Below are 16939 nucleotides of genomic sequence, written 5' to 3' on the forward strand. Positions count from 1 at the left end.
GATCTAGGAATATCCAGTTTGGATATGCAGGATCATTAATGACATCAATCCACACACATAACCTCTAAGGGTCAAAGTACACATTATCTTGATCACACAAAGTATTCAAGGCTTTCTCTTCTTTAGCATTAATAAATGTATGATGCCATAAGAGGTCTAGCAGAAATTTAAATTTTGGTTTAACAAGAATTCCAAAGTAAGTACAAGAATCGTAATCATGTGAAGCGGTTATAGGGCACTCAGTAAACTACAATTCCCCAGGATTTTGCAGTGGGGGAGGGAATGTGGATGAAAAGTACCATATTTAAAGTAAACCAAAACTAACCTGTGCTTATTAAATAGATACACTGAGTGGCAGCTTCTCATGTAGTAGGCCAGATGTGGATTTATTCCTGTAGTAGGACTGAATGCTTAGTATAACTCCGAAAGAACAAGGAACAGAAATACTTTTACCATACCGAATGTTGTGTTTGTGATATTGGTGGTGCTATTGTAACAATGGAAGGGGAAGCACTAACTTAAATATGTTTGTCTTTTTGTACATCTCTCTGTTTGTGTTTAGATACCCTACAAACTCAGCTCATCAAAATGGGAGTTATCCCAACATTAGTGAAATTGTTGGGCATTCATTGCCAAAATTCTGCTTTGACTGAAATGTGCCTTGTTGCGTTTGGAAACTTAGCAGAACTTGGTAAGTCCTGGGATGTGATCCCTAAATGATTGTGCTTTATTTATCTATCTTATATTGTTCATATTGCTGTGTACAGCAAGTTCTCAAATAGAGAAGCAATACTGCTATTGTCTTCTGTGTTCACTGTTTAAGGAACCAAAATTTATTTATCAAGTTCCTCCTTTTTGGCCTTATGCTCTTGCATGAGTTCATCCATCCATACCTCTATTTAAATAAAGTTTATTGTAAATTGTAGTTTAAAGGTTTAATTGCAGTGACTTTATATATTATTTCTTCTTACTGCCTAAAAGAAATCCTTGTGTCTCAGCAGTATATGGCTGGCTGTCTTCATTTTAAAGAAGATGGTCCACAGGTGTCTCTGGAGTTACAGAGTTAACCATCTTCTAAATCTGTGTACAGGTTACCAGGAAATATTTGTGAGACTGGTTTGGTGTAGCAGTTGGATCAGGACTTGGGACAGCCTGGTTCTAGTGTCCAGGTGACCATGGAGCTTGCTGGGGGGCTCTGGGCCAGTTATCAGCTCCCAGCCTAAGTTCTTTGACAGGTATAAGGAGAAGCAGCTTATTGGAGGGAAGGCTAGTTATAAAGGGAACGGACAGATACATTTCTGACAAGTGCGGTATGGGGCACTCAGTACCTTCCCTCCACCATGGTCCCGTACTTGACAGAGAGGCTGATTTGGGAAGGGTAGCAGAAGTAGAAAGGCAAATAAAGAGTATGAAACAGCAGCCCCCACACAGGTTAGAAACACCTTGACGTTTTCTCATTTACTGTGTGGATGGACAAGCACAGGCTGCTGGTGGTGAGCAAATCAGCGCTTGATATTTTGAGCCTTGTTGGTGCTGTCATACAACTTAACGGTCCTGGCTTAAAGTTGCAAGTACAAATCTACAGAAAGCTTTTAATGCTCACTCAGGGTTGGATTTCATTTTGAACCCTTGCAACTTCTTCTTGTGACTGTGTGAATGAGAGGGAAATTATACTCTTGCCCCTACAGATAAATAAGTTGCTTGCTTGTTCTTATGTTAAAGCCATGCTTGGAATTGCCTTTCAAAATGCCTGTATGATGCTCCCTCTCTTATGTCCCATAAATCCCTCTTCTAAACGCACCTTTTCCATGAAGGCTTTGAAGCAAATGCTTTGTTCTGTGCAGTGCTGTAACGGAGCCAAAACACATGCAACAGAAATGTGTAGGTATTGCTTCTTGGTTTCCTTCTGCCGTCCCTCCCTTCCCTCTTTGGTTCCATGTGTTAGAGTTGAGATTGTGAGCTTCTTAGTGCATAGATTTAACTTCTTGGGCTCTGTAAAGCACCATGCATATTCATGCTGCTAAAATAATAGTTGTTGTTCAATCTTATCATTATTATATTCTAATAATTATTTCCATGCTGTATCTATTGCTGAAATGTGATTCTGCAAAGTGAGCATCTCATACCTAAGGCCAATTGTGCAATGCTGTGCATGTTTAGGAAGAAAAATGAGCTATCCCTCCCAGCATCCTTCCAGCAGCTAAGTTGGCTGCAGCAAGCTGGGAACTATAGGGTTTTTGTCTGCATAAACGTGCATAGGATTCCACTAATAGATAGGAAACTATTTACACTTCCACATAAATGTATTGACATCTTGAAATGTAATAAGACAGGTCAGTAAGCCAGATCTTGTGCCTGCATGTTAAGAGCTAACAGACAAAGCAGCCCTTTGCCAGGGCACCCAGAAAGGATATTGGATTTAAGCGTGTTGCTTCGGCTGTTTGGAAATGCCAGAACAAATTCCACCAGCATGTATCCCTGTAAATGTTAAGGTGCTGGGCCTGACCTTTGCATCTCTTCAATCAGTATCCCAGTGTACTCACTGTGTAATTTTTCTTGTTTGGTTGATGGCGGCTGAAGGCTTAATTTATATGTTAGTAATTTTGCTGTTGCTATGGGTACATCCACATTTCACTGGCGCAAATTTTTAACAGCTTTGAACATAATTAATAATTCAGGTCAACACATTTATCTTAAAAATCTTGGATGTTTTTCTTTTCATTTAGTGACAGGCTTAAGTATTGGAGTGTGTTGTTCCTGTCTGTGAAGACTGTTTAGCTCTATTAATCACAGCACCAAGTCACCTCCCAATAGGCTAAAGAGGAAACAGTTCTGCCACTTTGTTTTGTTTTTCTGTGCCCTTAGCTCTTTCCCTTTTGATTTCACAGAATCAAGCAAAGAGCAGTTCGCCTACACAAACATTGCCGAAGAGCTTGTGAAGCTGTTCAAAAAGCAAATAGAACATGACAAGAAAGAGATGATTTTTGAAGTTTTGGCTCCTTTGGCAGAAAATGGTGAGTTGCTGGTGACAGTTTTGTTTTTCTAGGAGACAGAGGTTGTAGTTCTTTGTTAGCGAAGCTATGCAACTGAAATTATTTATGTTAGAAGCATTATTTGACCCATTCTTATTTACACACACGCTCATGAAAATTTTAATTCCACATCGTTCAGTATTAGATGAGGCAGGAAAAAGTTTTAAGAGGGTGAACATAACATTCCAGGCACAGTGGCAGTAGTTTGAACTCATATTTGCAGATACCAGCAGTACTTTCAGATATTTATTTATTCATTCATTCATTTAGACCATTTCTATGCTGCCCCATTCACAAAAAGCCTCAGGGTGGCTTACAAAATATAAGATACTACAGATAATCACCTGGATGCACGAAAACTTAAACTGCATTGCAGACTAGGACAGCATATCATCCTCCTTAGTCTTTGACATTCCTTTATTGATTGATGAGGACTGAAGATATGTTCTCCTTATAGGAACCTTGGAAGCTGCCTCATCTGGAGTCGGACCATTGATTGGTCCATCTAAACCATACCTGTCCACACTCATGGGCAGTGGCTTTCCAGTATTTCAAGCAGGAATTTTTCCAGCCCTGCCCGGAGATGCTGGGGATCTCTGCGTGAAAACCATGTGCTCTGCCAAGGAGCTACAGCATTTTCTATGTGAATTCTTTATCAGTGACACCAATAAAGCAGGGTTTCCAGTGGCCCAGGGAGTTCCACTCACTTTCAAGAGAACACAAGTGTAATTCCCTTTCACACCTTGGCAATAAACTTGGCAAAGATAAAGGGGATAGGGTTGGTAGACATGGGGATGTAAGAACCCTAATCCTTGCCCCAAATTTAAGAAGGTGACTGATTAACATTGCAATCAGAAGTGTGCTCAGAAGTGTGTCTGGATGAGTTCATTCTCAGGTGTGTTGTATAGAACTGCAGCATCATGTACAAATTCTGTTTCTGATTTCCTTAACCAGCATCACTAAGGTACTTCCACAACAGATAGAAAACTGAAAATAGCTGCACATACAATCTTAATAGACCCGGATGACTAAAGTAGCCTGAAATGAGTCATCTTTGTTTTTCTCAAGTGAATTCAGGCTTAAAGGGAGATTACAGACGACTGTTTGCCATGTTACAGTGGCAGCTGATAGCCTCTAGAACTGGCGGCACAGGGTTAGCGGGCCACCGTAGGTGGAGTCAGCTACATCTAGTTTGGTGCACATTTTCCTTTCTTGCAAAGATAATAAGCATTTGTAAGCAACACATTAGAAATACTTTGCATCCAAATAAACCAATAGTGACATTTCATGCAGAATTAGATGAAAGGAAATACTTGTTGCTTGACAGAACTTGTGATTGCTAAAAGAGGAGTTTGGGTCTAATCCCCACAACTCACTAGTAGACAGCTCTGAGCTCTTCTGTGCAGCAGCTACCCATTTCACAAGGCAAAACTGAAACACATGAATTTAAAGTTCATACCTGCAAAGCAGAGAGGGTGGCAGGTGGGGATGGAATTTCCTGAGCAGACACTCTTTTTAATCTCATTCCTCATAAACTTGACTAGAGGAAAATCCTCTCTTTCAAAGCTAGTACACCTAGATTTTTTTAAAAAATCCTTTTTGGTACCACATGCTGCTTTCCAAGTAAGCTTCTTTCACCTGTAGTCCATTAGAGGAAAACAAGATCCTTTGCTGCATGCTGAAATAGCAAGGAAATGTCCTGGTTGGTCCTCAGAATACATGATTGAGTGAAACCCTGCATCAGAAATCTCCCTGCATGTACAAAGTGAACATGACAGCAAGAATGCTAGACTAGAAACCATCTATGCCTGTACAGGAAAAGCATCTGTCCTGTTCCCACAGAGTAGAAGGATATAAATTTGCTTTGAAGAGGTGGGAGTGGACAACATGCCTTTTGAAGACAGCTCATAAGCTGCAGCAAAACAAACAAATCTTTACTAACCAGGGAACAAATCATTTACTTTGCATTAATATGTCTACCCTTTGCTATTCTGTAGTTGGCTCTATAGAAATTAGGAAAATGCAGGGGCCATCTAGTTCTATCTGCATATTGTCTTCTTTTTTTTAGTATCCCAGATGCAGTTACATTATCATACTTCTTTTGTTTTTTGCCTCTCAAAAACTAATAATAGAGCCAGTATATTGACAATTCTGCTGCAAACCTTGAATAAAGAACATGATTTAATAGTCTTAATAACATCTGTAGCCCCTCTGGGATCTTAGGCTGTCTTCTGTGATTGACTATCCTCATAGTACTTGCAAGTTGACAAAGATGTCTGAATAGCTTCCTAAATGAAAAGATGATATCACTGACAGTGTACGGCATTCACCTTTCCCTCTGCTTTGTCATGCTGGCTTCTTCACGTCTTTGGCCTTGTGGTAGATTAAAAGCATTCCAGCTCATGGACCTATTATGTTCTTCACCCAGATATCATTAAGCTGCAGCTGGTTGAAGCAGGACTTGTAGAGTGTCTACTTGAGATTGTCCAAAAGACTGTAGAGAGTGACAAAGATGATGACATTGCGGAACTTAAAACTGCCTCTGACCTTATGGTTCTGCTCCTGCTGGGTGGTGAGTATTGTACGTGGGTATCTTGCATCAGCAGGCTCATTTTAAAAATTAACTTTAAATTTTGCTTCTGTCCAAGTATTCCTAATCGTATTTGAACAGAAAAGAGTTCTGGCTGGGGAATGCTGGAAGTTCTTCTTACAAAACTTGGATAGGATTGCCCTCTAGATTATCTTTCTAGCTGTCACATTTCCATCAGTGGGTTTAGCCATGTGAAACCAGAATAGCAGAGAAATGTGAAAATCAGTTTACATTTTTTACCCAAGTCATATTTTCCCAGGCAAAAGTAGGTGGTGGTGCCCAAACCTACTGATTTTGTTCGTTATGCTGCACATTTACATGTGCTATATACCTATTGTGATGCAGCTACAGAATGTAGAAGAGGGAATAATTTGTCCTGAGCCTTACAGGGTTCAGTGGAGGAGCAACTACCCCACTTGCCCTTGGTGGCATCTTTACTTAAAAGTAATAAGGCTGGGATTCTGCCCGAACTCCTGGACAGCCACTGCCAGTGGCATAGATAAAACTGGGCTCAGTGGATCAGTCTGTTTGACTTGGACCAAAGCAGCTTCATAGGTTTCATTTTTCTCATTTTGATGAAATTGCTTTTTCTCACTCCCAGATGAATCAATGCAAAAACTATTTGAAGGAGGAAAAGGCAGCGTGTTCCAAAGGGTGCTTTTATGGATCCCATCTAATAACCATCAGCTGCAGCTTGCAGGAGCATTGGCAATTGCAAATTTTGCTAGAAACGGTGAGAATCATTGAAGTTAACATTCCAGCATGTCATTGTCACTAAAGTTCAGTTGCAATTGGGTTATATATTTATACATACCATGCATTTCTCAGCAGAGCCAGGCATCAGTTTTGGAAATACTTGTTTTTTAAAATTTCAGAACTTAAAATACAAGCACTCTCTTAAAACTCTTCAAATATAACTTGAGTGGTTTAATGAGGTGATAATTTCCCCACAGTGCAATGAAAGGAAAAGGAGTAGGTGGAGAGGCACTTTGTTTGGAAAAGTAGCTTTCAAAATGTACATTCTAAAATATACCTTAAAGCATTAGGAATGATGTAAGAAGATCAAGGGACAGATATGAAAAAAAGCAAGGATGTGGAAATTGGAGTCAGCTGTACATTGAAATGGGAAAAAAGCTCTTTGGAAAGACGTTTGTTTGCTCTTGGATGCCCCAAGATTGATACACAGTTTGTCGAGCTTCATCATTTATTTCTATTTTAAATGATGGGCTGGTGTTTCAGAAGAGGTACTGGTAATCAAAGGTTACTGCTCTCTTGGCATCTGTAAAATGGGGTTTGTGGGAAAAACAATTAGGCATCTTCTGCAGAGAAGAATGTACTTTATTCTCCTGTGTTTTGGTCTTGTGCAGATGGAAACTGTATCCATATGGTGGATAATGGTATCGTTCAGAAACTGATGGATTTACTGGACAGGCATGTGGAAGATGGAAATGTCACTGTACAGCATGCAGCGCTGAGTGCACTCCGAAATCTCGCTATTCCTGGTATGCCCATAGAACTCATTTTCTCAGGACAGCTTCCAGGGAAGAGGGATCAGTACTAGTTGGCTGATTATTGCTTTTCCTCCATCAAATCAGTTTACCTCATGCACATGATTAGGAAATATTTAGTACAATCTTGTACATATTTATTCAAAATAAATATCCAGTAGGACTTGCTTGCTGTCTTATTAAGATTGCAGCTGTAACAGTTTCCCTAGCCGTTTTCCTGGGAGCAGTTGGCTTTCACCTGGTTCAGATGTTAGACCAGCTGGAAATTAAGTGTGGCTGGGGTACAGGGGGAAGAGCATCAATAGCCAAGCAACCGTCCTTTAATTTTGGTTCCTTATCCCTAAAATAGTAATATTAAAATAGGAGAGCTGGATTAGTATACTGCTAGTATATAGTAGATTAGTAATATGTTGGAACAGGACCTGGGAGATCCAATACTAGTCCCCCCTTGTTCACAAAGCTCGTTAGGTGACTTAGGGCTAGTCACTGAATCATAGCTTAACCTACCTCACAGGGTTGTTGTGAGGATAGGGATGAGAGGATGAGGAAGATTATGTAAGCTGCCTTGAGTTCCTTGAAGAAAAAGAAGCAGGAAAATAAGTGAATGAATGAATGAATGTCAGGACATACCTTACAGAGGTATTGTGAGGATTACTGAGAGAATGTTTCAAGTATTTTAAGCACTTGTTGGAAACCACAAACTACAAAGTTAAATATGAAGCTGTTCATATTCAACATTATCAAATGCTGTCACAGTGCTTGCACTAATGACATAGGATTTATGCAAACTAACATAAATGAAATTTCCTAAGTACAGTCCAGAAAAAAGGGACAAGCCATCAATTTCAGGAGTATACTTTGGAAACTAATCACTGTTTTTCTCCTTTTTTTTGGCAAGAACCAATGATGTTCTGCAGGAATTGATTTGCTCTAGTGTTGTGACAGCATATAGAAGTGTGTGATTTTTCTGTAAAGACCAGGAGCAAATTCAGTCACCAGTCTATAAGCCACTTCTGAGCTTGTGTTTATGGATTTCATATATCTTTTCATTGGCCTCGGGAGCCTGGGCTGATAATCATCCAGATTCAGTGAAGTGTGAGAGATCTTTCAGTTATTGTTCTGAACTACATGTATACTGTATATTGCTACATTTGATACATTTAGTCCTCTTCAAACTCCCTTAGAGGAGTATTTAGCTGTGAATGAAGTATTTGCTTTCTAGGACTATTTGCATAGTTACTGGAGAAAATTAAGGGCTATTCGAGCAGCAGGCACATTCTTAGTCTCCTGCTTTATTTCACTTTCTTTTTTTCCAAAATAAGATGATACTGAAAAGATATGCACATTTAATATTAAAATTCCCACAGAGATATAAAAATGCAATTTAGTGAAGCTTTTTAAAATGAAAATAAAGCGTAAGCTTCTGAGCTAGGAAATTTCTGCCAGAAGAAGCAACATCTTGTTAGTCCATATTCTAAATGCCAGCTAACTTCTCACTTTTAATTAAAATGCATTTTGGAGGAAAGTCTGTCTCCTGCTTCACACATGGGGGTGGAGAGCCTTGCCGGCGTGGAATGGGGCGGTTGCCATGCACAGCGGAAGGGAGGTCTTGGGAGAACAGCTGCCCAGGGAAACACTGGCAACTTGCAGTGTGCTTTGCAGCTGTTCGCAAGGTGTACTGTTTGTCGCTGACATAATTACAGCATGCATAGTATGCCTTACAGTCTGCAGTCATGTTCCCAAACAGGAATCCTTTCATCTATTTAATTCTGTGTCCGTCATACTTTCACACACCCAGGCCGTGGCCTGAAGCACTTGAGGCAGCATGCTTGCACAAGCTAAGCAGTTCCGGTTCTGGTCAGTGCTTGGAGGGGAAACCACCCAGAAAGTTTCATGATGGAGGAAAGGTGTGATGTAAATGTGTAAAAAAAAAAATCAGGCTAGATGATGTTTGCACCCAGTTCCGTAGTAACGGTATGTAGTGGGGAGCAATTTGAGATGCACTCAGGCTGTACAACATTGTGGGTGAACCATCACAAGTGTTTGTTCTAATGCTAGTATAGTTCACTATAAGCAGAACTTACTTGGATCCTTACTGGAATGACATCGGCACTGGTAGGATGACGCTTCTCTCCTTCTCCAAGATGCTGCTCTTGTTATCTGGAATCAGGAGCTAGGCCCATCTGAGGAAGCAAGGGGGCCTGCATGATGCAGAGTGGGAGGTGTGGCTGATTCCCCCAGGGCCGTAGTGTGAAGGTTCTCTGTGCAGGAGGAGTCTGTGTGGTGGGTGAGAAATGCCCTCGAGCTCGCACAGCCAACCCGTATTTCTGGCCATGGACTGTATCCCGGAGTGCTTCGCAGAGGCACAACCTTGGGAATGTCCCAGCCTGTTACTGTCCCAACCCATGTAGCAGGACATTTTCTGAATTTGTTTCATTTTGGTTTATTTTTAGCTAAAGTTAACCTTTTTAACACTGTGGAGCACTTTGCTGCCAAATTTTGGAGCAAATGAGCAATTGATGTTAAAAAATACTTCTTTCAACAGGGCAGCCTATGGAGGGGGGGTGTCCAGGGGCTACGAATGACCCCCCAGAACCCCCACAGTTCTCACCGCTGACTTACAGGAAGTAGCCAGAGCAGCCCCCTCCTTGAATCTAAAGGCTGAGTTATTCCAAAAGCTTGGACCAGTGTGGTAAAATCAAATTAAAACATCCATCAGGAAGGGAGAAAGCATGGTGCCTGCATCTGTATGTTTCAGACACTGATACCTCTCCATTTGTTACTGGAAATATTTCCAACATAAACTGGTTGAAAGCTGCCAGTCAACATCTCTATAAGAATTGACTTACATGAAAACATTGCAATTTAACTGTACTTGGACAAGCAATTCCAATTTGTTGCCATCTTGCCCTGTCCTGCTCTGATTTACCCTACCAGATGAGCCTAGAAGTGGATGAACCATGGGAGAGATAAAATTATACCCAGTATTCCTTTCTGTGGGCATCTTGCCAAACTCTCACACAGTCAGAGCTCAGTGATTTGTTTTCAGGTATCCTTGGCTAAAGTATTTATTGGCCTATCTCAAAAATAAGCTTCTTCATGCAGGATAAGAGTATCAACTTTGCAGTGCTTTTGAGATGATATCTGTTCTTTATTCATGCAGTTGTAAATAAGGCAAAGATGCTGTCAGCTGGCGTGGCAGAAGCAGTATTGAAATTTCTCAGATCCGAGATGCCCCCTGTTCAGTTCAAGCTGCTGGGGACGTTAAGAATGTTAATAGATGCACAAGGTAAAAATAAACTGCTTTCTATGTTAATACTGCTTTCATTCAGTGGGTTGCTAAGTTGCTTGTAGAAGAGGAAGAAGACTTAAAGAAAATCCTTCAAATAAATTGAATGCATACGTAAAGTAAGGACAATGAACTGATTTAAAAAAAACCCCTCAGATTCCCTATAAATGTTTAATTTCTTCATATACTACAAGCAATTTGAATCATAACATGGCGTATGGTACGTAAATGCATTTCAGTTTCATATACCACTCGTAACTAAATTTAGTTGCCAAAATTGTTTTTTTCTTGAATTGTTTTGTGATTTTTGTTAGCTGTTCTTTCAGTACTTTTTAAATGAGTACACTGTCTGATAGCACAATAAAATGGCTTGAATTCCCACACTTAATAAATGCAAGGGCCATCAGCATTAGCTGGTCAAATGGCTTGTAGCAAGGACTTTTTGCAACCTGAAAAGTCTAATAAAAATTAAATAAAGTCTCTAATCATCAGTAAAATGCAAGGTAAGATGCCAAATCATTGTTTTAAAATATTCTGGCTAACTGAACTTCAGATCTTGAGTCATATATTACCTGACACTAATTATGACAAGCATAGATCATGAACTTTCCTAAAATTGTATGATAGTTGCTAAACCAGACTCAAAATTTCTTCCTTCAGCCTTGGTTAAAAGCCAGTCTCCTCATTTTAGCACTTCATTGTTCCCCTGACCTTGCTTCTCCCTTTTCTTTTGATTGGCTTCTTTCTGAGCCCGACTCCAGTTGTGCCATTATTATGTATACTCTTGAGGAAAAGATCGACTCACAATTATTTAGTCACAGTGAGGCTTGTTACTGCACTTTAGAGTGCTGTTTTTAAATAGAACACACCCTCTTGGTGTTCCTGAAGCACCTGAGGTGATGGAGAAGAAAACAAATGATGTCAGAGTCTATAGGGTAGATTTGCTCTATACTTCCCAGTGTGTTCTGTTCGTGAAGGATGAAGTAAGAACACAGCCAGGCCATAAGTCATATGTTGTGCGAAAAACCAAAAGGGCATGAGGGTATACACTAATTAATCATCCAATAATAAAAACCTTTCCTTTGAATAAATATATAGTCTACATGCACATCTATAATATGTGATATGCCCAACAGAGTCCCAACTTGACAGTATGAACCTATGGGGTGTTTTCATTGTGGCAGCCAGTTCTCATACTCCCCAGAAAAAAAGGGTAAATTTAAGGGGGCAGGTGGAAGGCAGCAACTAATTCTGACTGAGGGGGAGGAAGCCAGTGCCAACGGCCCCTAGGTGCTGCTTGGGCACTCTTGGGGTGGCTGGCACTGTCCGTCAGCTAGCAGCCACTTGTATTCTTGCTGCTTTTGCTAAGGGACTCAGTAGCCAATTCCCTTTACCCGTCATGGTCGATCAGCTGGGTTTGGATGACATGACAAGCCACTGTGGGTACAGCAACATTGATTTGCTCTGGTTGCATTTTCCTTTGAGACACCTCTCCCCTTCGTTTAGTGGATGTCAGCCTGCCAACATATCTTGTTATTTAATATCTTTAAAAAATGTGTGTTTTTTTTAAAACAAGAGACCCAATTGCTGTATATTGAAAGATGCCATCTCTTCAACATGTATAGCAGAAGCTGCTGAACAGCTGGGGAAGAATGTGAAGTTGGTTGAAAGGCTGGTGGAGTGGTGTGAAGCCAAGGACCACGCCGGCGTGATGGGAGAGTCAAACAGGCTGCTCTCTGCTCTTATACGACACAGCAAATCAAAAGTATGTGATGTGTGCAGCCCTGAAGTTAGAGGTGTGATTTGTGAGGACCACCAGCCAAATCTGCTCATTTGTGGGTCTCTTGATGGCCACACACCCTTCCTGTACCCCTTCACATCACTTTGTGGTTTCATGGCTTTTGTGCAGGTTTTTCCCCACTCTAAAGGCTGAAGGTATAGTCCCTTTCAGTAAGAGCTTAAATCTAAAATAAGCTGGATTTTCTGATATTTTGCCCCTGGTCTGTTGCCTTTGAGCCCACCCGCCTCGGGAGCATCTCCAGAAGATAATTTGGCCTTCCAGCTGAAAGAAGTGCAACACATAAAGGGCTTGCCTTGTTAGACAGCCTCATTCCTGTGAGACAGGTCCCTTTTTAGGGATTGAAACCTGAGAAAGAGTGACTTGACCAATGGTATCCTGTCAGTCTCAGTTTTATGTGTCTCTTTTTAAAAAAAAGCATAAAAGCCTATTGTCAAGGCACTGGAGAATAGATGATGGTCTGCTGGAATTCATGGGCCCACTTTTCAGTCCTAGACCTGTGAAGGGAAAGGGCAGAAGAGGCTGTAGGAGAAGGTAGAATCTGCAGGGGAATTCTGCCTTTTCCAACAAGAACAGCTTATTGAAATGCCAAATGACACCTTAAAATGTGGTGAATGAGACTTCCTTGGGATACAAAACAACCTTGGAGACAGGAAATAAAAGGTCAGCAGCACTGCTGTTTTATCTGAAAGGCTTGAAAATACAACTGACCTGTGAAAATGAAAAGATACTTGGAGGATGATGGTGATGCGTGCATAAGAAAGGCATTTAAAAGTTCAGGCTTTAGAGCCGAAGAGGTGTTATTGGAGTTTCTTCTGCTGCACAGCGGAGAGTTCCACTGCCTTCCTGCTTCAGAGCCTTATTTTCTTTTAATACTACCTATTTCAGTCTTTTGTATTTATTCTGCCATTTTAATCCTCTCCAGTTTTAATTGTAATGGGATTTTATTTAGGGCCACTTCAGGGCCTTTTCAACTTTTTATAGTTGAAAAGTTGTATGTAATTTTAAAGAAATAAAATTGCTGTGGATCCTAGCTTTTACAATTAATACTGTATGTAGTATAACATAATTTAGTTAGAGGCAGTGTGTCATATTAACAGTCCAATCCTTTCCACTCTAGCCAGATGTAAGCCGCTCTGAGTTCAGTGGGACTTAATCCCCAGTGAGGTATGTATTTGTAGGATTGCAGCCTGGCAGAGCAATGCTAGCAGCTGCAGTAACATGATTCAGAGATTAAGAATGGCCCTCATCCCAGACTCTGCTGGATACACACCAGCAAGTTGAAGAGAGCAACAATGTCTTCTTATATTGTGTCATAGAGGCTCTGGGATGCTGTCCTAGGCTAAAAAGGGTAAAGAACAGTCTATGGTCAATAATGTCCCAAGATCAGTTGTCTGGTCTAAGCATTCTCTGCACAGAAAATGATAAACTGCAACTTACTGATTTTAATGATATAATAGATAAGTTTGCATCTAAAAAAGCTTGAAAGGAAATGTTCTGACTTTGTGTATAGCATAGTATTATAACATAGCTGTGATGCCCCTAGGAATGCTCTGTGTGAACATCTTCCTTAATTCTATGGCATGGAGGGAGGAATGCCGAGCTGCCCTTCATGCCTACCTCTCCTCCCACCCTTGTTTATCTGTAGCTTGCTGCAGTTTTTCCTCATGTCCTGTGTTACCTCCTTTCCCCCTTTTTTTAGGATGTAATTAGGACCATTGTTCAGAGTGGCGGCATTAAGCACTTAGTTACCATGGCAACTAGCGAACATGTAATAATGCAGAACGAGGCTCTTGTTGCCCTGGCACTAATAGCTGCTCTAGAATTAGGTGAGTATCCTGGCAGTTAATGGTTTGTAATTTATCTCCAGTTCTGCTGGAGGAGGAGGAGTGGGGAGCTCTGGGATAAGGCATGGCCGGTTGGTGGGCTGACCAGGGCGGAAGTTTACATGTGCGTAAATGGAGGCTTTCTGACAGGTGGTCACTGCAACAGGCCCAGCACCAAGGGTTGGGCACCTGCTGCGGTCTCACACGGCAGCAGAGGCCAGTGAGAGATGGTCGCCAGACTTGCTGTTCCCTCCGCCATTGAAGCCTGCTTCTTCCTCTGCCTCTTGTGCTGACCCAGATAACAGGGGTAGTAAGAAGGAGGTGCCTTGCGTGTTTGTTCAGTGGCTTTCCACCTTTGCAGCAAGCAAGCAAGCAAGCGTTATGATGGTGGGTTGGAGGATGAGGAGCAGGATGGCTGGTGGCGATGGCAGCGGAAAGATAGCCTTACTTTGGGAGGAGCCCAGTGAAGGTGCCTTGCCCAGGGCTCCCTAGAAATCCAGCACTGATGCGGCTCCACAAGGCCACACCTCATGCTGTGCTCCTTGGGTGGGGTCTAGTGGATCACTTCTGACCACTGGACATGCTGTAGATTCATCTGGAGAACACAAGCTTCCAGAAAATTGCTCTAAGCATAGGAAAGATTTAGCTGTGTTTGTTTATTTTTAGTCACCCTGACTGAGCACTGTTTTTTTCAGGGCTTTTTCCTTTTTTTGCAGAAAGACCAGATAGAAATTACAACAGCAGAGCCCTTTTTAGGAGCAACCAGAAGTCTAGGGCAGTATCCACCCCCCTGCAAGTGGAGCCTGTGGCTGCTTCCATTCTGTGCCTGAGCAGCCCTGCCACTTTCATTGCTCAGGTGGCACCCATCATTTGCGCAGTCTCAAGACAGCACTTCTGGGGACAGGCCCTGAAGCAAGAAGAGCTGCTTGCTTCTGAAATGAATGGGTCAGATTGGCTCTGGTGGCCTCTCCCTCGCTAGAGACATCAAGGTGAAATTGGACAGCCATCTGAGTGGGATGGTCCTGCAATAGCCACGGTCTGGACCCAATGGCCTTCATGGCCCCTTCCAGCACTCCTATCCTATGAGTCTATCAGTCTAAGCTCTGCTGAATTGTCCTGTTCTAGAAACGAGCGTTTCTGCTCATTTCGGACTGCCCCCGGAAGCTCTTGACCATCTTTAACCAGGGCTGGCTATTGGGCTAGTTGTTGGTGGCTCCAACTGGATCCTGCCCATAGTTAAATTCCCCCTTTCCAAGATCCCGCTCTGTCAGCACGCTGGATCATTCTGTGGCAGGCTTAGGGCACTCGCAGAGACTGCTTTAGATCTAAGGAAGTGAGCTTGTTCCTGCAGTGCTTCCTGCCTCTCCAACTCACGTAAAATTGTCTTTGCCCACTTACATGCCCACTTCAGCACAATTGTGCTTTTTCCCACTCACCAAATAAGAGAAGATGATTAAAAATGAAATATAAATTCTGTTCAGATAAGTGGTGTATGCATTAAGGCTGCACAAACCACTTTATAGTAGAAACCATAAATATTTCAGTAAATGACCCACCTGCTCCAAGAGAGAAATGTGCAGCCCTTCATATTTACAGTTTTCATCTCATTCACAGGTACAGCAGAGAAGGATCTCGAAAGTGCACAGTTAGTACAGATTCTACACAGGCTGCTGTCTGATGAGAGGAGTGCACCAGAAATCAAGTACAACTCCATGGTGCTGATCTGTGCTCTTATGGGATCAGGTGAGTCTTTCCAAGGTTTTGCTTTATGAAATATCAGGAGGTATGTCTCATCCTGCAGCTTCCAAATGCCTGTGAACAAGCATGCACCTTTTTCTCAAGTGGCTGCTTCTGTGGACCAGTTTTAACTCATGTAATAATTCCAATTCAGTTAAACTCAGCTGCAGCAAAGACAGCAATTCTGTGCCCATCTAGTTAAGCAAGTCCCTGTTAACACAGTGTGACTCTCAGGTTTACCCAGAACTGAAAGCAGTGTGACTTGCTTTCTGGGGAGATGACACACATTCATTCACTTCTTCTCTACACAAAAACTTTCCATATGTGGAAGACAAATATATTAGGGAGGAACATACCAGCTCATTCCTTGCTGTGCTTATTTTCTTCTTGCAGTGAGTTTTTACAGGAAATGTGAAAAACTAATTCTGATTTGCAGCCTGAAGAGTTTAAAATCCATGTTACCACTTTTGAAGTCCACTGCTTTATTCTGCTGCAGATGCAGACCGTGTCACGGTTATTACAGACTTTAGTGGATTGAAGCCAATATATTGGGAGCAGAAGAAAAGCCACACTGGCTCAGACCAATGGTTCGTCTTGGCCAGCACTCCACAGACATGGTGGCAAAGCAGCTGCCCACAGGATCCCTCGGGATGGATGCAGGAGATCTGCCTGCCCGAGCTCCTCAGCAGCCGATGCACACAGGCATGCTGCCTGCGGTAAAGGAGACAGCACGTTTCCAACAAGGCTAGCAGCCGCAGATTGCCACCTCCTCCATGAATTTGTCCAATCCCCTTTTAAAGCCATCCAGACTGGTGTCTATCATTTCCTCCTGTGGCAGTGAATTCTATACTTTAAGCCAGTTCCCACAACCACGTCCATTAATATGGGCCTGTATTCATTTCCATTTTTATCCCGATGTTTTCACGGCAGTTAAGCAAAGGCAACTTCTTCATCCTAAAGCATACATGGCACTGTTGTAGGAAGGGGCTGGGGTTAAAAATGAAAGGAAAAACGTCACCATTAGCCAGTGGCCCATTTCACTCATGAGAATCATGTGTGAATTTCCCTGCAGGGCTTGCAGTCATGGAGACAGCTGCCCTTCTTCATGTGTGGGGACATGCCATAGCTTCTTCTAACATGCAAAGCCAGCAAAGGTGGG

The 16939-nt window shown here is 42.0% G+C and overlaps 1 protein-coding gene across 6 annotated transcripts in view; it reads left to right on the forward strand.

The window, feature by feature from the left end:
• The window catches only part of RAP1GDS1 (Rap1 GTPase-GDP dissociation stimulator 1), a 62446-nt gene that overhangs the window by 39227 nt on the left and 6280 nt on the right, over window positions 1–16939 (forward strand). For 5 of the 6 annotated variants that reach the window (XM_044428827.1, XM_044428822.1, XM_044428824.1 and 2 more), the window contains 9 exons: window positions 563–691; window positions 2889–3014; window positions 5461–5604; window positions 6224–6355; window positions 6990–7124; window positions 10294–10419; window positions 12045–12184; window positions 13920–14046; window positions 15658–15786. In XM_044428827.1, coding sequence (XP_044284762.1) covers window positions 563–691; window positions 2889–3014; window positions 5461–5604; window positions 6224–6355; window positions 6990–7124; window positions 10294–10419; window positions 12045–12184; window positions 13920–14046; window positions 15658–15786 — 1188 coding nt within the window. Of the gene's footprint in view, window positions 1–562; window positions 692–2888; window positions 3015–5460; window positions 5605–6223; window positions 6356–6989; window positions 7125–10293; window positions 10420–11995; window positions 12185–13919; window positions 14047–15657; window positions 15787–16939 lie in introns of those variants that run through there. The other variant, XM_044428826.1, reaches the window with a different exon arrangement.

Source organism: Varanus komodoensis, unplaced genomic scaffold, assembly GCF_004798865.1.
Source record: "Varanus komodoensis strain SLA01 unplaced genomic scaffold, ASM479886v1 scaffold2, whole genome shotgun sequence".
Classification (NCBI taxonomy): Eukaryota; Metazoa; Chordata; class Lepidosauria; order Squamata; family Varanidae; genus Varanus; species Varanus komodoensis.